At 44.3% G+C, this 25,480-nt stretch overlaps 1 protein-coding gene across 9 annotated transcripts in view; it reads left to right on the top strand.

Annotated features, from left to right (window-relative positions):
- Positions 1-25,480, top strand: part of ARHGAP9 (Rho GTPase activating protein 9) — a 166,007-nt gene that overhangs the window by 81,057 nt on the left and 59,470 nt on the right. For 6 of the 9 annotated variants that reach the window (XM_056562545.1, XM_056562542.1, XM_056562544.1 and 3 more), the window contains one exon: positions 12,372-12,443. In XM_056562545.1, the coding sequence (XP_056418520.1) occupies positions 12,372-12,443 (72 nt within the window). Of the gene's footprint in view, positions 1-8,687; positions 8,718-12,371; positions 12,444-13,544; positions 13,781-24,963; positions 25,385-25,480 lie in introns of those variants that run through there. The other 3 variants (XM_056562551.1, XM_056562549.1, XM_056562548.1) reach the window with 3 other exon arrangements.

Genomic DNA, 25,480 nt, shown 5'->3' with positions numbered 1-25,480 from the left:
AACACTTCATGGTAATGACACGTAAATGTTCTAAATAAAATGTCACAGAAAATGTTGCATGGGGTCAGTCTGCGACTTTTCATGCAACAAAGTTAGACGAAAAAGCAGTCTAAATGGCTTGATAAATTTCCCTCAATGTGTATGTGTTTAGTAATTTTGTCCATATAGTAGATGTGTTTGATGCAGACAAATTTGCATACTGTGCCAATTTACAAACTAGTGCAAACAATCGGGCATATTCATCAGTTGTGGACACAGTATTTTTTTTAACCATAAAATGGTTGTTTATGGCTGGAAAAAAATATCTAAAAAAGGCTATTTTTTGGTTATTGAGTTGTGATTAATTTAATGGAAAATGGTTGCTAATTGACATTTAGTAACATTTTGCAGGTGTAAAATTAAGTGCAAGGCCCTTTCAGCCATTTATGACAGCCAACAGGGACGCAAAAGTCTGAATTTTTTTTTAACCCCCTAAGGACGCAAGCCTTTTTCACCTTAAGGACTGAGCCCTTTTTCGCAATTCTGACCACCGTCACTTACGAATTAATAACATCGAAAATGCTTTTACCGAATATTCTGATTCTGAGATAGTTTTTTCATGACATATTCTACTTTATTTTGGTGGTAAATTTTCGGCGTTACTTTTTTGGTGAAAAATCCCCAAATTTCATGAAAATTTAGCATTTTTCTAACTTTGAAGCTCTCTACTTGTAAGGAAAATGGATATTCCCAATAAATGTTATTTTTATTCACAAATACAATATGTCCACTTTATGTTGGAATCATAAAATGGACATATTTTTGCTTTTTGAAAAAATTAGAGGGCTTCAAAGTAGAGCAGCAATTTTCAAAAATGTCATGAAAATTGCAAAATCTGAAGGGACAGATGTTACAGAACTACAACTCCCAGCATGCCTGGGCAGTCTAGGCATGCTGAGAGTTGTAGTTTGGCAACATCTGGAGGGCTACCGTTTGGGCACCACTGTAACAGTGGTCTCCAAACTGTGACCCTCCAGATGTTGCAAAACTACAACTCCCAGCATGTCCAGACAGCCTTTGGCTAGGGACTGATCTATCCTATGCCTGTCAGTACTGACAGACATAGGCATAATTCAATGGAGTACAGATGTGTACTCCATTGAATTATGTGTATATTAGTAAAAAAAAAAAATTAAGTGTGAAAAAAGTGGAAACAAAAAAAAAAGCGAAAAAATAAAATAAAATAAATATGAAAGATAAAAGAAAAATGTGAAAAAATAAGAAAATAAATTATGTATTTGTATAATACACCCCCCAAAATAGCCCCCCAAATACATAAACATGTCCCACAAAAAAAAAGAGTCCTCACACCATTGCGTCAGTGATTAAAAATTTAAAAGTTACAGCTCACAGAATGCGGCGACTTACAAACATCATTTTTTTTTTAAATAGTTTTTATGCCATAAATAAACTAAAATAAAAAAGTATGTAAATTTGGTATCGCCATAATTGTATCAACCTGCAGAGTAAAATTAACATGTCATTTATACCGCATGAGGAACGACCTAAAAAATGTTAAATAAAAAGCAACCACAGAATCGATTTTTTTAATGTATACCACCTCATTAAAATAAAAAACGATCAGAGTGTCACAGGTACCCCAGAATGGTACCAATGAAAGCGTCAACTTGTCTCCCAAAAACTTTTTTGCACCCCAAGGCCCCTGGAATTTTATATGATGCCAACAAAATATCCTAAACTAAAAGGATGCCCCAGAATCCACACAGCACGCCTTCATGTCTGAGGCCTGTGTGAGAGACATGTAGCGCACAAAGACCACATATGGGATATTTCTAAGTACGTCAGAATTCAGGGAATAAATCTTTTTTTTTTTTTTCTTTGTCAACACCCACTGTGCTACAGAAAAAATGGATTAGAATGAAAAATCTACAAAAAAATTAAATGTTAAAATTCTTCCTCCTCTTTGCTTTTATTTCTGTGAAACGCCTGTGGTGTCCCGGTAACGTATTGCATCCAGTACCTAGTGTAGAGGTCCCCAAAGTCAGAGTAACTACGTTCAGGTAGGGTTCCTCAGGTGGGACAGCCCCTAGTTGCCTCTCCTTAAGTCTATGTTCATAAATGTATATATTAATAATTATATCTATATTGTATAGAAATGTATAGAAATGCATAGTACTTACCTTGTTCAGCGTCTCAGGACCTTCGGTCATGTGACCATGTTAGTAACCTCTATGGTATGTTGTAGGACCTTAGGAGGTCCTTGGGTCACGTGTTACCCACAAATCTCTGTAAAGGTGATTGACATCCGTTTGGACCAATTAGCGTTAGTCCAGCCCCTGCCCATATAAGGGAGCTGCGTCCAATTTTCGCTCTCTTGGGTTGCTGCTCTCGTGGATGCCGGGCTAACAGTACGGTGCTACGCAACTTTCAAAGACACGCTAGGCGTCAAAACCTACGGCCTCAGCAGAACCAAAAATCGTGAGTTGTACTCTAATCCCTGCTAATGCTAGGGTGACTACTGGACCGCAACTAATCGTCCCGAATCCAGTGGAACAGCGCAATAGACTAAAGACTTTTAAAGCTAAAGTCCCAACCATTGTCAATCTCCAAAAGGAAGCTGTTGTATTGATAAGAGACTGTTATGTTAATGAAGTGTACAGAAAATCTTCAGTAAAGTTAACGCTGTTTACAGAAGCTTTCCGGTTGTGGACAATCCATTATCACTATCTACCTCAAACCTATATCATCTACCTCCCTATCGTTCCTGGGAAGGGCGGCGGTAGGAAAAGCTTTATTGAGGAGCCCTCACCCTGGCGTCACGAATAGCAAGGGTTAACAAGCACCCTTTAATACCCGCACGGCTACACTCCCCATACCCTACATCCCCCAAGGTACCACAAGCCTAAGGGGTGCAGTTTATAAAATGGGGTGATTTATGGGGGTATCTAACATACAGGCCCCTCAATTCCACTTCAGAGCTGAACTGGTCCCTGAAAAATCAGATTTTGCAATTTTCTTGAAAATCTGGAAAATTGGTACTAAATTTATAAACCTTCTAACATTCTAAAAAAAGTAAAAGAATGTTTCTCAAATAATGGGAACATAAAGTAGACATATTGTAGATGTGAAACAATCATTAATTTGGTGCGGCATGAGTATCGTACGAGCAGAAAATATCCAATCTCGATTAATGCACATTTTTCATTTTTTCCGCAATTTTTTTTTCAAAAATTGCTAAATATATCAATCAAAATTTACCACTACTGTAAAGTACAATATGTCATGAAAAAACTATCTCAGAATTGCTTTCATAAGTAAAAGTGTTCCAAAGTTATTACCAAATAAGTGGACGCATGTCAGATTTTGAAAATTTGTCTTGGCCATTAACCCCTTAAGGACCAGGCCATTTTACACCTTAAGGACCGGAGCGTTTTTTGCAATTCTGACCACTGTCACTTTAAACATTAATAACTCTGAAATGCTTTTAGTTATCATTCTGATTCCGAGATTGTTTTTTCGTGACATATTCTACTTTAACTTAGTGGTAAAATTTTATGGTAACTTGCATCCTTTCTTGGTGAAAAATCCCAAAATTTGATGAAAAAAATGAAAATTTTGCATTTTTCTAACTTTGAAGCTCTCTGCTTGTAAGGAAAATGGATATTCAAAATATATTTTTTTGGGTTCACATATAAAATATGTCTACTTTATGTTTGCATCATAAAATTTATGAGTTTTTACTTTTGGAAGACACCAGAGGGCTTCAAAGTTCAGCAGCAATTTTGAAATTTTTCACAAAATTTTCAAACTCACTATTTTTCAGGGACCAGTTCAGTTTTGAAGTGATTTGAAGGGTCTTCATATTAGAAATACCCCATAAAAGACCCCATTATAAAAACTACACCCCCGAAAGTATTCAAAATGACATTCAGTAAGTGTATTAACCCTTTAGGTGTTTCACAGGAATAGCAGCAAAGTGAAGGAGAAAATTCAAAATCTTCATTTTTTACACTCCCATGTTCTTGTAGACCCAATTTTTGAATTTTTGCAAGGGGTAAAAAGGAGAAAATTTTTACTTGTATTTGAAACCCAATTTCTCTCGAGTAAGCACATACCTCATATGTCTATGTTAATTGTTCGGCGGGCGCAGTAGAGGGCTCAGAAGGGAAGGAGCGACAAATGGTTTTTGGGGGGCATGCCGCATTTAGGAAGCCCCTATGGTGCCAGGACAGCAAAAAAAAAAAAAACACATGGCATACCATTTTGGAAACTAGACCCCTCAGGGAACGTAACAAGGGGTAAAGTGAACCTTAATACCCTACAGGTGATTCACGACTTTTGCATATGTAAAAAATATATATATTTTTTACCTAAAATGCTTGGTTTCCCAAAAATTTTACATTTTTAAAAAGGGTAATAGCAGAAAATACCCCCCAAAATTTGAAGCCCAATTTCTCCCGATACAGAAAACACCTCGCATGGGGTTGAAAAGTGCTCTGCTGGCGCACTACAGGTCTCAGAAGAGAAGGAGTCACATTTGGCTTTTTGAAAGCAAATTTTGCTCTGGGGGTATGCCGAATTTAGGAAGCCCCTATGGTGCCAGAACAGCAAAAAAAACCCACATGGCATACCATTTTGGAAACTAGACCCCTCGGGGAACGTAAAAAGGGGTAACGTGAACCTTAATGCCCTACAGGTGTTTCACGACTTTTGCATATGTAAAAAAAAATAATTTTTTTTACCTAAAATGCTTGTTTTCCCAAAATGTTTACATTTTTAAAAAGGGTAATAGCGGAAAATTCCCCCCCAAAATTTGAAGCCCAATTTCTCCCGATTCAGAAAACACCCCATATGGGGGTGAAAAGTTCTCTGCTAGCGCACTACAGGTCTCAGAAGAGAAGGAGTCACATTTGGCTTTTTGAAAGTAAATTTTGCTCTGGGGGCATGCCGCATTTAGGAAGCCCCTATGGTGCCAGAACAGCAAAAAAAAAAAACACATGGCATACCATTTTGGAAACTAGACCCCTCGGGGAACGTAACAAGGGGTAATGTGAACCTTAATACCCTACAGGTGTTTCACGACTTTTGCATATGTAAAAAAATATATTTTTTTTACCTAAAATGCTTGGTTTCCCAAAATTTTTACAATTTTAAAAAGGGTAATAGCAGAAAATACCCCCCAAAATTTGAAGCCCAATTTCTCCCGATTCAGAAAACACCCCATATGGGGGTGAAAAGTGCTCTGCTGGCGCACTACAGGTCTCAGAAGAGAAGGAGTCACATTTGGCTTTTTGAAAGCGAATTTTGCTCTGGGGGCATGCCGCATTTAGGAAGCCCCTATGGTGCCAGGACAGCGAAAAAAAAAACCACATGGCATACCATTTTGGAAACTAGACCCATCGGGGAACGTAACAAGGGGTAATTTGAACCTTAATACCCTACAGGTGTTTCACGACTTTTGCATATGTAAAAAAATATATATTTTTTTTACCTAAAATGCTTGTTTTCCCAAAAATGTTACATTTTTAAAAAGGGTAATAGCAGAAAATACCCCCCAAAATTTCTCCCGAGTACGGCGATACCCCATATGTGGCCCTAAACTGTTGCCTTGAAATACGACAGGGCTCCAAAGTGAGAGCGCCATGCGCATTTGAGGCCTAAATTAGGGACTTGCATAGGGGTGGACATAGGGGTATTCTACGCCAGTGATTCCCAAACAGGGTGCCTCCAGCTGTTGTAAAACTCCCAGCATGCCTAGACAGTCAACGGCTATCTGGCAATACTGGGAGTAGTTGTTTTGCAACAGCTGGAGGCTCCGTTTTGGAAACAGTGGCGTACCAGACGTTTTTCATTTTTATTGGGGAGGGGAGGGGGGTTGTATAGGGGTATGTGTATATGTAGTGTTTTTTACTTTTTATTTTATTTTGTGTTAGTGTAGTGTAGTGTTTTTAGGGTACAGTCACATGGGCGGGGGTTCACAGTAGTTTCTCGCTGGCAGTTTGAGCTGCGGCAGAAAATTTGACGCAGCTCAAACTTGCAGCCGGATACTTACTGTATTCCTCCGCCCATGTGAGTGTACCCTGTACGTTCACATTGGGGGGGGGGGGGGGGGGGGACATCCAGCTGTTGCAAAACTACAACTCCCAGCATGTACGGTCTATCAGTGCATGCTGGGAGTTGTAGTTTTGCAACCGCTGGAGGCTCCGTTTTGGAAACAGTGGCGTACCAGACGTTTTTCATTTTATTGGGGAGGGGAGGGGGGCTGTGTAGGGGTATGTGTATATGTAGTGTTTTTTACTTTTTATTTTATTGTGTGTTAGTGTAGTGTAGTGTTTTTAGGGTACAGTCGCACGGGCGGGGGTTCACAGTAGTTTCTCGCTGGCAGTTTGAGCTGCGGCAGAAATTTTGCCGCACCTCAAACTTGCAGCCGGATACTTACTGTAATCCTCCGCCCATGTGAGTGTACCCTGTACATTCACATTGGGGGGGGGGGGGGGACATCCAGCTGTTGCAAAACTACAACTCCCAGCATGTACGGTCTATCAGTGCATGCTGGGAGTTGTAGTTTTGCAACAGCTGGAGGCACACTGGTTGTGAAACACCGAGTTTGGTAACAAAATCAGTGTTTTGCAACCAGTGTGCCTTCAGCTGTTGCAAAAGCTACAACCCCCAGCATGTACGGACAGCGGAAGGGCATGCTGGGTGTTGTAGTTATGCAACAGCTGGAGGCATACTACTTTGGCTGGGGATGCTGGGGATTGTAGTTATGCAACAGCTGGAGACACACTGGTTTGCTACTTAACTCAGTGTGCCTTAAGCTGTTGCAAAACTACAACTCTCAGCAGTCACCGACAGCCAACGGGCATGCTGGGAGTTGTAGCTATGCAACCACCAGATGCACCACTACAACTCCCAGCATGCACTTTAGCTGATTGTGCAAGCTGGGAGTTGTAGTTATACAACAGCTGAAGGTACACTTTTCCATAGAAAGAATGTGCCTCCAGCTGTTGCAAAACTACAAGTCCCAGCATGCCCATAAGGGAATGCTGGGAGTTGTGGTGGTCTGCCTCCTGCTGTTGCATAACTACAGCTCCCAGCATGCCCTTTTTGCATGCTGGGAGCTGTTGCTAAGCAACAGCAGGAGGCTGTCACTCACCTCCAACGATCCTCGCCGCACAGGTCAGTCCCTCGTCGTCGTCGCCGCCGCCGCCGCTGCTCCTGGGGCCCCGATCCCAACAGGGACGCCGGGGATCGGGGTCCCCAGCACCCGGGGTGCACGTCCCGCACCCGCTCACGTCCTCCGGAAGAGGGGCGGAGCGGGTTGCGGGAGTGACACCCGCAGTAGGCGCCCTGATTGGTCGGCCGGTAATCCGGCTGACGAATCAGGGCGATCGTGAGGTGGCACCAGTGCCACCTCACCCCTGCTGGCTCTGGCTGTTCGGGGCCGTCTCTGGCCAATAATTCTGGGTCACCGGGTCACTGGAGACCCGATTGACCCGGAATCCGCCGCAGATCGCTGGACTGAATTGTTCAACGATCTGCGGCCATCGCCGACATGGGGGGTCATAATGACCCCCCTGGGCGATATGCCCCAATGCCTGCTGAACGATTTCAGCAGGCATCGGGCACCGGCTCCGCTCCAGATGGTTGCGGGGGGCCGGTAAAACACATGACGTTCTCATACGTCATGTGTCCTTAAGGACTCGGAAATGGAAACGTATGAGAACGTCCTGCGTCCTTAAGGGGTTAAAGGTGTACTCCGGTAGAAAACGTTTTTTTTTTTTTTTTAATCAACTGGTGCCAGAAAGTTAAACAGATTTGTAAATTACTTCTATTAAAAAATCTTAATCCTTCCAGTACTTATTAGCTTCTGAATACTACTGAGGAAATTCTTTTCTTTTTAGAACACAGTACTCTCTGCTGAATCACGAGCACAGTGCTCTCTGTTGACATCTGTCCATTTTAGGAACTGCCCAGAGCAGCATATGTTTGCTATGGGATTTTCTCCTACAGTTCTTAAAATGGACAGAGATGTCAGCAGAGAGCACTGTGTTCCAAAAAGAAAATAATTTCCTCTGTAGTATTCAGCAGCTAATAAGTACTGGAAGGGTTAAGATTTTTTAATAGAAGTAATTTACAAATCTGTTTAACTTTCTGGCACTAGTTGATTTAAATAAAAAAGTTTTCCACCGGAGTACCCCTTTAAGGTCAAAACAGGCTGTTGAGTAAAGGGGTTAAACAAGTGAATAATGTAAAAATGATGGAAACCATGTCAGAACCACAATGGATCCAATTGTTCATCATGTGCATTTTGAATCTGGTGTAGCACACAAGTGAATAGACTCATAGGGGGAGATTAATCAAAACCTGTCTAGAGGAAAAGTTGCTGAGTTGCCCATAACAACCAATCAGATCACTTCTTAAATTTTTTGAAAAGGCCTTGAAAAGTTTTGATAAATCTCTCCGTTAAAGTATCACTGTCACCTACAAAATCTTGATTTTGATTGGATGGGGTCTTGGGGTTCACACCCCTACTTCACTAAAACAAGAACTGCATAAGACGGACTCAATAGTATGTCTATGAGATCGACACAGGGAGAGAAGCGGTCAGTTGTGTACTTCTCCTGTCTCGTTTTAGTCAACTATATGGGTGTGAACACCAAGACCCCAACTAATAATAACTTTTGGCATGTCTGTATGACATGGCAAAAGGTTTTGTAAGTGATAGTGACATTTAACAGTTTACTGCTCAGAGAACAACATAACAATCAAAGACCGTTTACAAAATGAAAGCCTAGGGCTAACTTTTTCTTGCCCTAGGCATTTTTTCTACTGTCATATGTCTTTTCAGGATAAGTTCACATCAGCATTGTGATCTGTCCCATTCAATGGCAGTTATTTTTTTTTCTTATTTGCGCTGAACGGACCCTGAACTGGTGAGAGCACAACAGTCCTTTTCCATTGACCTTGAATGGGATTCCCCGGGTTTCTCTCAGTTTTCCGTTGTACCGCTGAAGTTGAGCAGAGAAAAATATTACTGCTTGCAGTAGTTTTAATGGACTTAGGCCCCTTTCACACTACCGTTGTCACACGGTAGTGTGTCGGCTGTCGGAGCCACCGGGAATCATAGCGGGAGAAAAAATAGTCATCTTTTTCTCCCGCTACTCCCGCTGAAAAACAGCGGCGCCCGACGGACCCGCTGTTGCCCAATGCGCCCCGTCAAAATGAAGTAGTGTGAATTTAGCCTTAGCCAGTGGAGCTCCTCTGAACAGAGCACAAGGCTGATGGGAACTCGACCTAAGCTGTCCTGTGTGTGTGTATATGAGGAGCAACACTATTTCTGGCCATTATATTGTATATTTTATTTTGTTCTGCAGGCTTCTGTTACGCCGAGCGCTCCGGGTCCCCGTTCCTCCCCGGAGCGCTCGCCTCATCTTCGTTGTTGCAGCGCCCCGGTCAGATCCACTGACCGGGTGCGCTGCGGTCCCGCCTTCAGCCGGGGTGCGATTCGCGATGCGGGTAGCGCCCGCTCGCGATGCGCACCCCGGTCCCCGTACCTGACTCGCTCTCCCTCGGTCCTGTCCCGGCGCGCGCGGCCCCGCTCCCTAGGGCGCGCGCGCGCCGGGTCTCTGCGATTTAAAGGGCCAGTGCACCAATGATGGTGCCTGGCCCAATCTTCCCAATTAGCTTAATTGGTAATCACCTGTGCACTTCCCTATATTACCTCACTTCCCCTGCACTCCCTTGCCGGATCTTGTTGCACTTGTGCCTAGTGAAAGCATTCCTTGTCTGTTCCTAGTCCGTGTTCCTGACCTCCTGCCGTTGCCCCTGACTACGATCCTTGCCGCCTGCCCCCGACCTTCTGCTACGTCCGACCTTGCTTCTGCCTACTCCATTGTACCGCGCCTATCTTCAGCATCTTCAGCAGCCAGAGAGGTGAGCCGTTGCTAGTGGATACGACCTGGTCACTACCGCCGCAGCAAGACCATCCCGCTTTGCGGCGGGCTCTGGTGAAAACCTGTAGTGACTTAGAACCGGTCCACTAGCGCGGTCCTCGCCATCCCTCTCTGGCACAGAGGATCCACTACCTGCCAGCCGGCACCGTGACAGTAGATCCGGCCATGGATCCCGCTGAGGTTCCCCTGCCAGTTGTCTCTGATATCGCCCGACAGATCGCCCATCTAACCCACCAGCTGTCGGAAGTGTCCACCATTTTGCACCAACATCCCCTGCCAGTTGCCTCTGATATCGCCCGACAGGTCGCCCTTCTAACCCACCAGCTGTCGGAAGTGCGCCAACATTCGCAACTTCTTCAGCAATCATCTCCTCCGCCAGCTCCTGCACCCCTTCCGCAGCGAGTGGCCACTCCTAGCCTCCGCCTGTCCTTGCCGGACAAATTTAATGGGGACTCTAAGTATTGCCATGGCTTTCTTTCGCAATGTTCCCAGCACTTGGAGATGATGTCGGACCAGTTTCCTACTGAAAGGTCTAAGGTGGCTTTCGTGTTCTGCCTTCTGTCTGGAAAAGCCCTGTCATGGGCCGCACCGCTCTGGGACCGCAATGACCCCGTCACTGCCTCTGTACACTCCTTCTTCTCGGAAATTCGAAGTGTCTTTGAGGAACCTGCCCGAGCTTCTTCAGCCGAGATTGCCCTGCTGAACCTGGCCCAGGGTGTTTCTTCCGTTGGCGAGTACGCCATTCAGTTCCGTGCTCTTGCTTACGAGTTGTCCTGGAATAGTGAGACTCTCTGCGCGACCTTTAAAAAAGGCCTATCCAGCAACATTAAAGATGTTCTGGCCGCACGAGAGACTCCTGCTGACCTACATGAACTCATTCATCTAGCCACTCGCATTGACATGCGTTCTTCCGGATGGCGTCTGGAGCTCCGCCTGGATATGGACTTTGTTCGCACGAAGCGTTTTTTCTCTCCGGCTCCTCTCTCCTCTGGTCCTCTGCAATCTGTTCCTGTGCTTCCCGCCGCGGAGGCTATGCATGTTGACCGGTCTTGCTTGACACCTCAAGAGAGGACACGACGCCGCATGGAGAATCTTTGCCTGTACTATGCCGGTACCGAACACTTCCTGAAGGATTGTCCTATCCGTCCTCCCCGCCTGGAAAGACGCACGCTGACTCCGCACGAAGGTGACACAGTTCTTGATGTCAACTCTGCTTCTCCACGCCTTACTGTGCCTGTGCGGATATCTGCCTCTACCTTCTCCTTCTCTACTATGCTCTTCTTGGATTCCGGATCTGCAGGAAAATTTTTTTTGGCCTCTCTCATCAACAGGTTCTACGTTCCTGTGACCAGTCTCGCCAGACCCCTCTACATCTATTGTTTTTACAATAAAAGATTGGACTGTCTTGTACGTTTCCACACTGAACCCCTCCTAATTTGCATCGGACCTCTTCACGGAAAAATTGAGTTTTTTTTCAGGTTCTTTGGCCCCAAGAAGAGGGGGAGACCCAAGGGGGGGGGTACTGTTACGCCGAGCGCTCCGGGTCCCCGTTCCTCCCCGGAGCGCTCGCCTCATCTTCGTTGTTGCAGCGCCCCGGTCAGATCCACTGACCGGGTGCGCTGCGGTCCCGCCTTCAGCCGGGGTGCGATTCGCGATGCGGGTAGCGCCCGCTCGCGATGCGCACCCCGGTCCCCGTACCTGACTCGCTCTCCCTCGGTCCTGTCCCGGCGCGCGCGGCCCCGCTCCCTAGGGCGCGCGCGCGCCGGGTCTCTGCGATTTAAAGGGCCAGTGCACCAATGATGGTGCCTGGCCCAATCTTCCCAATTAGCTTAATTGGTAATCACCTGTGCACTTCCCTATATTACCTCACTTCCCCTGCACTCCCTTGCCGGATCTTGTTGCACTTGTGCCTAGTGAAAGCATTCCTTGTCTGTTCCTAGTCCGTGTTCCTGACCTCCTGCCGTTGCCCCTGACTACGATCCTTGCCGCCTGCCCCCGACCTTCTGCTACGTCCGACCTTGCTTCTGCCTACTCCATTGTACCGCGCCTATCTTCAGCATCTTCAGCAGCCAGAGAGGTGAGCCGTTGCTAGTGGATACGACCTGGTCACTACCGCCGCAGCAAGACCATCCCGCTTTGCGGCGGGCTCTGGTGAAAACCTGTAGTGACTTAGAACCGGTCCACTAGCGCGGTCCTCGCCATCCCTCTCTGGCACAGAGGATCCACTACCTGCCAGCCGGCACCGTGACAGCTTCTATTGTGGGTAAGGGGTTACAGGTTGTGTTGGAGTTCAGGGAAAAAGTTTAGTTATTACAAAGTTTCTTATCATAAGCAGTAAAACTGATGCTGTGTTTTGAAATTCCCTGTAATGAAGTTATTAACCTTATGGCATTGTATTTGTTATTCTTCTGACAGGCAGTAGCACCCTCAGCAGATTTTGATTCAAATGAAGAGAGTGATGATCCCTCATCTAAATCACAACCCAAGGTAATATTGTAATATATTGATGTAAGGAAAGGGGGGGGGGGGGGGAGATTTATCAAAACCTGTCCAGAGACAAAGTTGTTGAGTTGCCCATAGCAACCAATCAGATCCCTTCTTTCATTTTTGAAAAGGCCTCTGAAAAATGAAAGAAGTGATCTGATTGGTTGCTATGGGCAACTCAGCAAATTTTCCTCTGGACAAGTTATGATAAATCTTCCCCAGTGTCTTTCACAATCACATACATTATTGTGAACCTGTCAAAATGCTCTTTTGTTCCCTGCTTTAGAGAAGGTGTTGTCCAGCTGAGAGAGGAAATTCTGCAAAATTTACTGCCCATTAAATTGAATGAGGAATTCGCTGTCCGTCATGGAAATTCTGCTTTCCGGATTCTTCAAAAAATAGAAGACCTAAATTTTGCAGAATTCCGGGCAGGATCTTATTGAATTCACACAGAAATGCCACAGAGAATTCTTCTCAATTTCCACTCACAGGGTACATTTACACGAGTGGACCCACAGCGTATTTTATGCTGCAAGTCCGCCGCTGAAGGATCCCTGCATGGTGCCTTTACATGTGCCTGCTCCGAGTGGCAATATGCCGCTATGAGCAGACACACTGCGATGTGCGAGTCGCATCACGTATTTATACTCGCACATCGCTGCTGCTCTCGGCCAAGCTCATAGAGCAGGGGGAGCTGCCGCAATGTGTGCGAGTACACCGCGCATGCGTGGCGACTCGCACAACGCTTCAGTGTGTCTGCTCATATCAGTGTATTGCCACTACGAGCAGGCACATATAAAGCCACCATGCAGCGGTCCTTCAGCTGTGGATCTGCAGCGTAAAATACACTGTGAGTCCACTCGTGTGAACGTACCCAAATACTGCAAACATTCCGCAGCAAGTTTTGCAGAACAGAATTTGAGCAGAAGTTCCGCCGTGTGAACAGTCTTAAGTAGAAAAAAAATGTTGTTTATTACCTTCTTGGCCATCAGCTGATCACTGGGATCCAGGGATCAGCTGTTATTACTTGGATAGCTCGCACCTGTGTTGTTCCATTGAATAATGGGCAACCAGATCCATCAGGGTAAGAGTCATTTTTCTGAATCTTGATTTCTTGTACAGCTGGTACATAATTGTCTTATTCCTTCCTCATTCTACCTTTGAGTGGTTTCTGCCCTCCCCTTTCTTTTCAACGCTGTCACTAAAGCAGCTCTTATTTACGGTAACCACTTCCTTATAACTCTGAGGACATGGAGCAGGTTGTGCATAGACAGAGATCACAGGGGGATCCTGAGGATAAAGAATACCCTGAAGTATTTTTGGATATAAGTCCTGGATATGTAAGTCACCTGACATCTGCTTGTTGTGAATGTGTCCAATATTTCTCCCACTCCTTTCCAGTTAATTCATAAAGGTAAATGTCTGTAGAACGCTGCCATTTCTATACTGTGATCAGTGAAGTTGATGCATGTATGGTTATTGTACAATGTGTACTTCTTGGCTTAAATCATTTCAAGTCAGTAAAAGCCACAAAGTAATTTCAAATAAGACCCAGCAACACCTGGTGCCAAATCTTGTTATAAAACAAAATAGTAACGGGTAGGTCGACCTTTATATATCCCTTGTATTTAATGGAACAACCTTATGTTTTATGATGCCAGAAATGCATTTTATGTGTATATTAGATAATATATGACGTTTAGATTTTTGTGAAATTGTCAGTAGCAATCTATATAATTCCAGAATTCTTGTGTAGGTGGGTGAATAAATGCAATGATCTCTCTGGTTCCTTTAGCTAATATCTTTCCTTTTCTACTGTATGGATTACATCTGAAACCACATAATGTGCATGCAATCAGAGCTGGCCTTTTGGGGACCACCATGACTCTTGATGTTAGTGTCCATGTAATAAAAAAATTAAAAAAATAAAAACTTTTGACATGTCACATCGATAAGGGTCTCCGTGCTGAGACCCCCAATGACTCAGTGCTGAGACCCCAGCACTTTACTTCCTCACTCCCAACAATCTCCATCCAGCTTCACTAGATATGCTCCATAATATGTCTATGGGGGCCTTTACTGGATGGAGATCGCTGTGAGCCAGGGAGTGAAGCCTTTCATTGCATGCCTCGTTCTGCTCGTTCTATGGAGAATCAGTCTTTCTGAAATGTCAAAAGTTTTTTTTTTCCAATGACAGGGAAACTTTTACTGTACAGCAGCATTATATAGTGATTTTAAAGTACTGTTTTGTAAATTATAGTATTTATGAAATGGTGTGGCACTGTTACTCAGGCATAGTACAGTAAATTTATAGTGCATGGTAGATAATGTTGTTATTTAGGCAACATTTGTTATACTATATGTTAATACAGCATTTGGGGTGGAGCTTCAACAGAAGGTACTGAACAGTATCATGCAATGAAAGGCCAACCTTACATCTTCAGAACATTGGTCTCCGAACCTACTTTGTGTTATGGCCCATGGCCATCGTATCTAAGCAGTGATTAAATGGACAAATGGCATTAAACCTTTTGTCCCAGAAATATGCATAGTTTTTTTTTACATCCTGTGATCCTTATTGTGCATTAGGTAGGAGCCCCAGTAAAAATGCATTATCTAGAATTTTATGAAATGGGTAACTTTATATATAATTTATATGAAACTAACTAAGTACCCAGCGTTGTTCACTTCCTTCCTAAACCTTGTGGGAGGAGAAAAGCAACAATGACGCTCTTATCTTTATATCCCATTCTCATATCCCGTCCTCATATCCTGACCTCATATCCCGTCCACATATGCCAACCTCATATCCTGTCCTCATATGCCATTCTCATATCTTGTCCTTATATCCCGACCCCATGTGCCGTCCACATATGCTAACCTCATATCCTGTCCTCATCCTCAAATTCCATCCTCATATCCCATCCTCAGATGAAGCTGAGCTGTGATGAAGAGATTGTAGGCCGTAAATAGAAGGGGGCAAGGCTGGTGGGAGGGCGCTTGGCTTGCAAGCCGGACAGACACATTCACCTGGAGACGTTGAACTTGTGGAGTAAGATAGGGTTGAGCTGTGAAGAAGAGATTGTGGTTGAAGCACCTGTGATGTGGCTGTATCGGGCAAAAATTATGTTTTCTTTCTTGAGCCGAAAAAAAAAAAAAAAAGGCTGGAAATACACTACTCAAAAAAATAAAAGGAACACTGAGATAACACATCCTAGATCTGAATGAACGAACTGATCGTATGAAATACTTTCGTCTTTACATGTGCTGAATGTGCTGGCAACAAAATCACACAAAAACTATCAATGGTAATCAAATTTATCAACCCATGGAGGTCTGGATATGGAGTCACACTCAAAATCAAAGTGGAAAACCACATTACAGGCTGATCCAACTTTGATTTAATGTCCTTAAAACAAGTCAAAATGAGGCTCAGTAGTGTTTGTGTGGCCTCCACGCACCCGTATGACCTCCCTACAACGCTTGGGCATGCTCCTGATGAGGTTGTCTCCTGAGGGATGGCCTCCCAGACCTGGACTAAAGCATCCGCCAACTCCTGGACAGTCTGTGGTGCAACGTGGCGTTGGTGGATGGAGCGAGACATGATGTCCCAGATGTGCTCAATCGGATTAATGTCTGGGGAACAGGCGGGCCAGTCCATAGCATCAATGCCTTCCTCTTGCAGGAACTGCTGACACACTCCAGCCACATGAGGTCTAGCATTGTCTTGCATTAGGATTAACCCAGGACCAACCGCACCAGCATATGGTCTCACAAGGGGTCTGAGGTTCTCAATCTCATCTTGGTACCTAATGGCAGTCAGGCTACCTTTGGCAAGCACATGGAGGGCTGTGCGACCCCCAAAAAATGCTACCCCACACCATTACTGACCCACCGCCAAACCGGTCATGCTGGAGGATGATTACTCAAAGAAAATGGAAATCTGAGATTCCATATAGTATGGTCCACAAAACTATCCACATCAAAACACATATGTTGTAAAATGCTCAAGATGCTGCAATGTGTGCACACACATGTACACATTGCGTTTTATATGTATATATGCCGAAAGAGAGAGGTTTTATTAAAGGGCTATTCTGGCCATTGATATTTAGCACCTATCTCCAGCATAGGTCCAAATACTGGGACCCCCCACTGATCACTAGAATGGGGAACCGCAGTCCCCTGTCCCTCCCCACTAACACATCTGTATTGAAAAAAAGTTGTATGAAGCTGCAGTTGAAAATTTGTGCTGTTACTTCATACAACTCCACAGGTGGTACAGAATAAGTAAAGTAGGTGTCTGTGGATGAGTGGTAACTGTTGACGGTTGGAATGCCCCTTTAGTTCACCCTAAAGTGTCATCAATTATCAAAACTTGTGCAGAGGAAAAGCTGACTAGCTGCCCTTGCAACCAATCAGATCGCTTCTTTAACTTTTAAAATGGCCTCTAAAAATAAAAGAAGCATTCGGATTGGTTGCTATAGGCAACTGGTCAACTTCCCCACTATTCCTAAATGTAAGGAATTTAAAGGAATTATGTATTTTAAATGCATTCATGCTCAGTTTCAAACTGCTTCTCTCTGCAAAGCACATGTCACTTGGGATGACTTTGCTCCGGTATCATTACACTGCCACTTGATACTGCAGTGTAAATACGCCACGAACCCCTGGGTTTCTACGATCATACCTTGTAATATCAGTAAGAATGACCTGGAATATGACATAGCTGTGCCATTGTTCCTTGTCAGGTGCTATAGAGCCCAGAAAGGGCCAACAGTATAAACCACTGTACTTACATAATAAGGTCTTGCTAAATTCCAGAGAAGGGAAGAATAGAGGAATAAAAGGGAATATGTAAATGCTTTAAAACCAGAAGTGGAAAACCAAAGCATTTCTAGTGTTTTTACAGTATCCTGTGCATATTTGATGGGCAGAATTTGATGTGTAGGATTTTATTGTGTCGATGTCAATGTAAACTAAATAACTGAACACAGCATCAAATCTGCAGCATCAAATCCTGTGCACCAAATATGCGCAGGATATTGTACGTGTGAATACACCCTAAGGGTATGTTCACAAATGTGTATTTTCTGTTGCAGATCTGCTTCTGCAAGTCAATGGGCAGTAAAATTTGCAGAAGCAGATCTGCAGCAGAGAATACGCAGGTGTGAACATATCCTAAGAGTCTATACTGATGTACACAGTATCTTGTGCAAATTTGATGCGCAGGATTTGTAACTACAGATTAGAAGCTGTGCCAGTCATTTAGTTTACATTGAAATCTGCAGCAGAAAATCCTGCGCATCAAATCTGCACAGGATAATGTACATGTGAATAGACCCTAATTGTACGTTCACACGTGTGCACTTTTTGCTGCAGATCTGCTTTAGCAGATTTTGCTACCCATTGAATTGAGTGGGTAGCAAAATCTGCAGAAGCAGATCTGCAGCAGTAAATATGCACTTATGAACGTACCCTTAAGATACGTTCACATGAGCGGATTCACAGCGGATTTTACGTTGCGGATCCGCCGCTGAAGGACTGCTGTATGGTGCTTTTACATGTGCCTGCTTGGAGTGGCAATACACCTCTATGAGTAGACACACTGCAAGGTGCGAGTCTCCGCATGCATGCTCATTATACTCGCACATCGCGACAGCTCTCGGCCTAGCAAATGGAACAGAGGGAGTGACCGTGATGTGTGCGAGTACACCGCGCATGCTTCAGTTTGTCGAACATCGCTTCAGTGTGTCTGCTTGTAGTGGCATATATTGAAGTCAATGGGTAGCAAAATCAGCTGCACAAAATATGCAGCAAAAATATACAACACATACTGTACGTGTGAACGTACCCTAAAACAGTAATTGCTGTCGATTTCAAAACTTTCTTTGAAGTGCTACATGCAGTAAACATTAACAGGGATTTACTGCTTATCAGACCTGCTGATCCATAATGTTACTATTGTCAGTGCACTCTGAACCACGAATTACCTGCAATCAAAAGTGGAGGAAAAATCATTTGTGAAACCTTTCAGTGTTGTAATGTACATGTTTAGGTCTTTTGCAAGGCAGAGAACCAGTAGATTATGAATGTAGCAGTCAGTATGATCCTAATAGTTCAGACTCTTTTATTTATAATAGGGTAAAGTGGGCGTATGTATGATTTTTGCACCCTTTTAAACATTTGTACTCTTTTTCTATGCCCCCTTTTTAAAGCCCCTGTGCTATTTTTTCCAAAATGTTTTGAAGATGTCCAAAAAAGTAATAAAGTCAGCAGGGACGAACTGACACCACTCAAGCCCCCCCGGACCAAATAAAGCACCTCTGCCCCGCCACTATTCCCGCCCAGTATGTATATGAATTTTTGTCATAGAAAGGAATAAGGGGTGCAGTGTGCTTGAGGCTATGGGGTACTTTGAGGGATGGCAATGCCAATCACCTTAACTACACCAAGTGCCTTTAAACACTGAACTCCTCCTTTTTGTTCCAACTTGGGATCTCTATCTGTGATATCCAGTCCAACTTGGCTCCAGCCTCCACCCACCTTTAACCCCTTAAGGACCCATGACGTATGCAAACGTCTCCACACCCTGGGCTTTAAGGACCCATGACGTATGAGTACGTCATGGCGTTTTCCGGTCCCTGCCGCTCGCCGGGCAGAGATCGGAAGCAGATGCCTGCTGAAATGCTTCAGGAGGCATCCAGGGCAAACGCCGAGGGGGGCCATGACAGCACTCAAGCCCCCCCGGACCAAATAAAGCACCTCTGCCCCGCCACTATTCCCGCCCAGTATGTATATGAATTTTTGTCATAGAAAGGAATAAGGGGTGCAGTGTGCTTGAGGCTATGGGGTACTTTGAGGGATGGCAATGCCAATCACCTAAACTACACCAAGTGCCTTTAAACACTGAACTCCTCCTTTTTGTTCCAACTTGGGATCTCTATCTGTGATATCCAGTCCAACTTGGCTCCAGCCTCCACCCACCTTTAACCCCTTAAGGACCCATGACGTATGCAAACGTCTCCACACCCTGGGCTTTAAGGACCCATGACGTATGAGTACGTCATGGCGTTTTCCGGTCCCTGCCGCGCGCCGGGCAGAGATCGGAAGCAGATGCCTGCTGAAATGCTTCAGCAGGCATCCAGGGCAAACGCCGAGGGGGGCCATGTAGGCCCCCATGTCGGCGATCGTCGCAAATCGCGAGGGAAATCGCCCCTGCGATCTGCGGCGATACCGGGCTGATCGGGTCTCTGGGACCCGACTGCCCGGTAATTTTGCATGATCCCGGTTGTCACAGACAGCCAGGACCATGCTGAAGTATAGGAGCGATTCCTCGGTTAGCTAACCGACCAATCGCAGGGGGGGCGGTTACTTCCTCCCACCCTGCCCGGCCCCTGGAAGTCCGGAGAGAACGGGAGGAAGACCGGAAGATGCGGCGGGGGACGGGGGAGTGTTGGGGACCGGCCCCGGTACTTACCTCGTCCCTCAAGACCCGGATCCCGGCAACGGAGACGGCGGCGACAGGTGAGTGGATCTACGGCGGCGTCGTTGGACCTTTGCAGCAGTCCAGACTGCCGTAAAGCGATCTGGACTGCTCCATCTGGTCCCCTTACACTACAACTCCCAGCATGCCTAGACAGCCCTTGGCGTCCGGGCATGCTGGGAGTTGCAGTTTTGCAACATCTGGAGGTCCACAGTTTTGGGACCACTGTGCCCTTCCAGATGCTGCAAAACAACACATCCTCAGCATGCCCTTACTGTCCAGGCATGCTGGGAGTTGTAGTTCTGTAACATCTGACCCTTCAGATGTTGCAGAACTACAACTCCCAGCATGCCTGGACAGTTTTGGCATACTGGGAGTTGTAGTTTTGCAACATCTGGAAGGGCACAGATTGGGAACCACTGTATTAGTGGTCTGCAAACTGTAGTCCTCCAGATGTTGCAAAACTACAATTCAAAGCATGCTGGGAGTTGTAGTTCGGTAACATCTGGCTCTAAAGATGTTGCCGAACTACTACTTCCAGCATGCCTGAGAATGTTTGGAAGTTGTGGTTTTGAAATAACTGGAAGCACACTGGTTGGGAAACATTGTCTGTTTCCTAACTCAGTGTTTCCCAACCCGTGTGCCTCCAGCTGTTGCAAAACTATAACTACCAGCATGCACTGATAGACTGTGCATGCTGGGAGTTGTAGTTTTGCAACAGCTGGAGGTCCCTCCCCCCCTGTGAATGTACAGGGTACATTCACATGGGCAGGGGGCTTACAGTGAGTATCAGGCTGCAAGTTTGCGATGCAGCAAATTTTGCGCGGCAGCTCTAACTCGCAGCGGGAAACTCGCTGTAATCCCCCCGCCCATGTGACTGTACCCTAAAAACACTACACTAACACAAAATAAAATAAAAAGTAAAAAACACTACATATACACATACCCCTACACAGCCCCCCTCCCCTCCCCAATAAAAATGAAAAATGTCTGGGACGCCACTGTTTCCAAAATGGAGCCTCCAGCTGTTGCAAAACAACAACTCCCTGTATTGCCGGACAGCCGTTGACTGTCCAAGCATGCTGGGAGTTTTGCAACAGCTTGAGGCACCCTGTTTGGGAATCACTGGCGTAGAATACCCCTATCTCCACCCCTATGCAAATCCCTAATTCAGGCCTCAAATGTACATGGCGCTCTCACTTTGGAGCCCTGTCGTATTTCAAGGCAACAGTTTAGGGCCACATATGGGGTATCGCCGTACTCGGGAGAAATTGCCTAACAAATTTTGGGGGGCTTTTTCTCCTTTCACCCCTTATGAAAAGGTGAAGTTGGGGTCCACACCAGCATGTCAGTGTAAAAAAATAAATTTTTTACACTAACATACTGGTGTTGCCCTATACTTTTCATTTTGACAAGAGGTAAAAGGGAAAAAAGCCCCCCAAAATTTGTAATGCAATTTCTCCCGACTACGGAGATACCCCATATGTGGGCGCAAAGTGCTCTGGGGGCGCACAACAAGGCCCAGAAGGGAGAGTGCACCATGTACATTTGAGGTGATTTGCACAGGGGTGGCTGATTGTTACAGTGGTTTTGACAAACGCAAAAAAAAACCACATGTGACCCCATTTCGCAAACTACACTCCTCATGGAATGTAATGAGGGGTGCAGTGAGATTTTACACCACACTGGTATCTGACAGATCTTTGGAACAGTGGGCTGTGCAAATTAAAAATTTTGTACAGCCCACTGTTCCAGAGATCTGACAGACACCAGTGGGGGGTAAATGCTCACTGTACCCCTTGTTACGTTCCTCAAGGGGTCTAGTTTCCAAAATGGTATGCCATGTGGGGGTTATTTTGCTGTCCTGGCACCATAGGGCTTCCTAAATGCGACATGCCCCCCGAGCAAAATTTGCTCTCAAAAAGCCAAATATGACTCTTCTTTTCTGAGCATTGTAGTTCGCCCGTAGTGCACTTCAGGTCAACTTATGGGGTACCTTCATACTCAGAAGAGATGGGGTTACTAATTTTGGGGGGTATTTTCTGCTATTAACCCTTGCAAAAATGTAAAATTTGGGGGGGGGGGGGGGAAACATTTTGCTGTGTATCTGCGTATTTTCCTACCCATTGAAGTCAATGGTTAGCAAATTCGACTGTAACAAATATACAGCAGAAAATATGCAGCAAAATACGCTAGATGTGACCCTATCCTAAGGGTGTATTCACACGTAAAGTTTCCTGCATATATTTTTTTAGGTTTGAATACACCCTTAATGATTCTGAGGTGTTAGAGACAATGGGGGAGATTTATCAAAACCTGTCTAGAGGAAAAATTGATGAGTTGCCCATAGCAACCAATCAGATTGCTTCTTTCATTTTTGCATAGGCCTCTGAAAAATGAAAGAAGCGATCTGATTGGTTGCTATGGACAACTCAGCAACTTTTCCTCTGGACAGGATTTAATAAATCTCCACAAATCTTATTTGGTGTGTTAGCATAAAGAAGTGGAAGGAGGAGGATGGTTTAGCTGCTGGATCAGACTACATAGGGTTTGCTTGTAGCTTGTTACCAAAGTATGTATAGAAACCTAATATAGAAAAACTATAGGAAATAGGAAAACAATTTGTTGTGTTTTTTTTCCTCATTGGTCGCTTTCGAGTGCTGGGGTCCTGGGTTCAACTATCAGCAGGGCAACATCTGCATGGAGTTTGTATGTTCTCCCTGTGATTGCATGGGCTTCCTCAGGATACATTGGTTTCTTCTTTCACTCCAGAAACATATACGGGTTGGATTGTGAGGCCCAACAGAGTCAGGGACTGATATGATAATCTCTGTACAGCGCTACTGAATACGTCTATACTATATAAATGAAAAGAAAAAAATGGGACCATTAAAGAAACAAACAAACACTGTCCATGATGTTGAACATAACCTTTTCCTTTTATGTTGGTTGTACAGGAAATAGAGGTACCTACCCACACAGGATACGATTTAATCAAATGCTTGCCCTGCATGCAACCATCTGCATCATATAGCTATATTGAGTACATTTTAAACAGATATTACTGTAAATAATTGTAGTGCCCCTTTTTGAGACAGGTGGGCTAATACGATTTCATGAAAATCTGAGCTAAGAACAATTTATAAGTCCCCACAGTTTGTCGTCTACTTTTTTTTCTCTTTTGTAAGTGAATAGGATGCAGCATTTTCTTTACTGAACACATCCAAAGGCCCTGTGTTCTACATGTTATGTTGCTGATGACGGGCGGTGCACGGGATAAAGTATTGTGATGTCACGGCTCTGCCCCCTCGTGACATCATGCCCAGCCCCCTCAATGCAATTCTATGGGAGGGGGCGGCGGAATCCTGGCGATCTGACATCTTATCCCCTCTCCTTTTGATAAGAAATAAGATGTTTAGCGCCGGAGTACCCCTTTAAAGTCCTCATGTACAAGGTCTAATGGGATTTATTACCTTAGGGAATGTAGATTTGTAAGAATGTGCACCATGTAAATACTAATATTAGAATGTTGTCTTTAAATGCCTAATTGGCTTTTAAGAATCCTTCGCCAGTGCACAGGCACCCTGAACTATGTTGAGGTGCACACCTCTACGTATATCATAGTGTTTCACATTCTACCCATGCACCCTCACTGAAAGCTATGCCAGATCGAGCAAAGTGCCAAAAAGACTAGTGTTTGGGCAAAAATGTTGAAATGTATTTGATATTTTCATCTGGCAAAGGCTTGATCCATCTCCTATGGATTGGTGAGATCATCCATGTCAGACAGTTTTTGGGAAATGCTGTCTTACAGTGGTGTGAGGAATCGCTTTAATTCTGAAACGATTCAGTGTGACATATACAGGAGGGCAACAAATATAATTGATGGTATGAGAGGATAACAGGACCAAGATAGGTTATAAAACCTGAGGTTTATTTGGTTTGGAGAAAACACGTCTTAGGGGTGATCTGATCACAATGAACAAATATATGAATGGACAGTACAGAGATCTTTCTAGTGACCTTTTTATACCTAGGACGATAACCATGACAAGGGGATATCCTCTACATCTAGAGGAAAGAAGGTTGCACCATCATCACAGACGGAGATTCTTTACTATAAGAGCAGTGAGACTATGGAACTCTCTGCCACATGAAGTTGTGATGTCTGACTCAATAAACAGGTTCAAGGGGGGGTCTGGATCTTTTTCTGGAAAAATATAAAATTACAGGTTACGGATACTAGATTTATGGGCATAGAACATTGATCCAGGGATTTATTCTAATCGTCATATTGGTGTCGGGAAGACGTTTTTTCCTCATGGGGCCTTGTTTTGGTTCAACACAGTAGGGTTTTAGGTTGAACTTGATGGACTCTTGTCTTTTTCTCAACCTTACAAACTATGAGGGAGATTTATCAATACCTGTGTAAAAGAAAAGTTGACCAGTTGCCCATAGCAACCAATCAGATTCCTTCTTTCATTTTTGAAAAGGCCTCTGAGAAATAAAAGAAGCAATTCTTATTGGTTGCTATGGGCAACTGGTCAACGTTTCCTCTGGACAGGTTTTGATAAATCTCCCCCTATGTTACTAAGTTATATACCTGTATGCCATAAAGGGGTGTTTTTAATTGACTGTGGGCACTGTTTATGGGACAATAAAGCTGTGTACCATATAGCATGCAGTAAATGTAAGTGGACATACTAATAATAATACAGAAGATAATGGTTATCTTACTATTGTCCTCAGGAATTCCCAAGAAAATCATTTTATTTTGTCTTCTAGAGGATGTAAAAGATGAAAAATAGCAAAGATTATAGAGTACAAGAACCTTGTTATATCATTTCTTGCATTTCCATATTAGAGATATAGGAGGAGATTTATCAAAACCTGGAAAAAGTTATCAGTTGCCCATAGCAACCAATCAGATTGCTTCTTCTATTTTTCAGAGGCAATTAAAAAAAATGAAAGAAGCAATCTGATTGGTTGCTATGGGCAACTGCATCTCTCTTCCTCTATACAGGTTTTGATAAATCTCCCCCATAGGCCCTGATTTACTTATAGTGTTAGGTTTTTATTAGTGTGAAATTTTTGTTTCTGACTTGTAGGATTTCTCTTTATTTACTATAGGGATTCACATATTTACATGATTTTCTGTGAATTCAATAGTAAATAGATTGGGTTGTGAGAACATGCCCCTTTTCCAGACAACCATGCCCTTTTTCGGTTTGTAGGTTTATTTTAGTGCAAGCACAAAAAAAATCAGGAAAACAGCTAATAGAGAAGGAAGCTGCCCGGCATTCCGTGTGGGATGGCGTGTAGTAACCAGGGGAAACCAAATTATCTTCGGCGGTGGTGCTCTATTTCAGAAAATACAGTCTTATATCCACAAGTGCAAGAAAAGCAGAAAGGCGACTCACCGCTGTGCATGAAGACTTTTATTTCATTCTTGGTGCAGGTAAAATGCAGGACATCAGGCTGTTGACCGTACGGACGCCAGTGTGCTCTGCCAGGTGACAATTGTTTCACGCCATTGCGCTTCCACAGACCCTCC

Source organism: Hyla sarda, chromosome 2 (assembly GCF_029499605.1).
Source record: "Hyla sarda isolate aHylSar1 chromosome 2, aHylSar1.hap1, whole genome shotgun sequence".
NCBI classification, from domain to species: domain Eukaryota; kingdom Metazoa; phylum Chordata; class Amphibia; order Anura; family Hylidae; genus Hyla; species Hyla sarda.
Note: the sequence above shows the minus strand (reverse complement) of the source record. Positions and strands in the feature narration are given on the sequence as shown.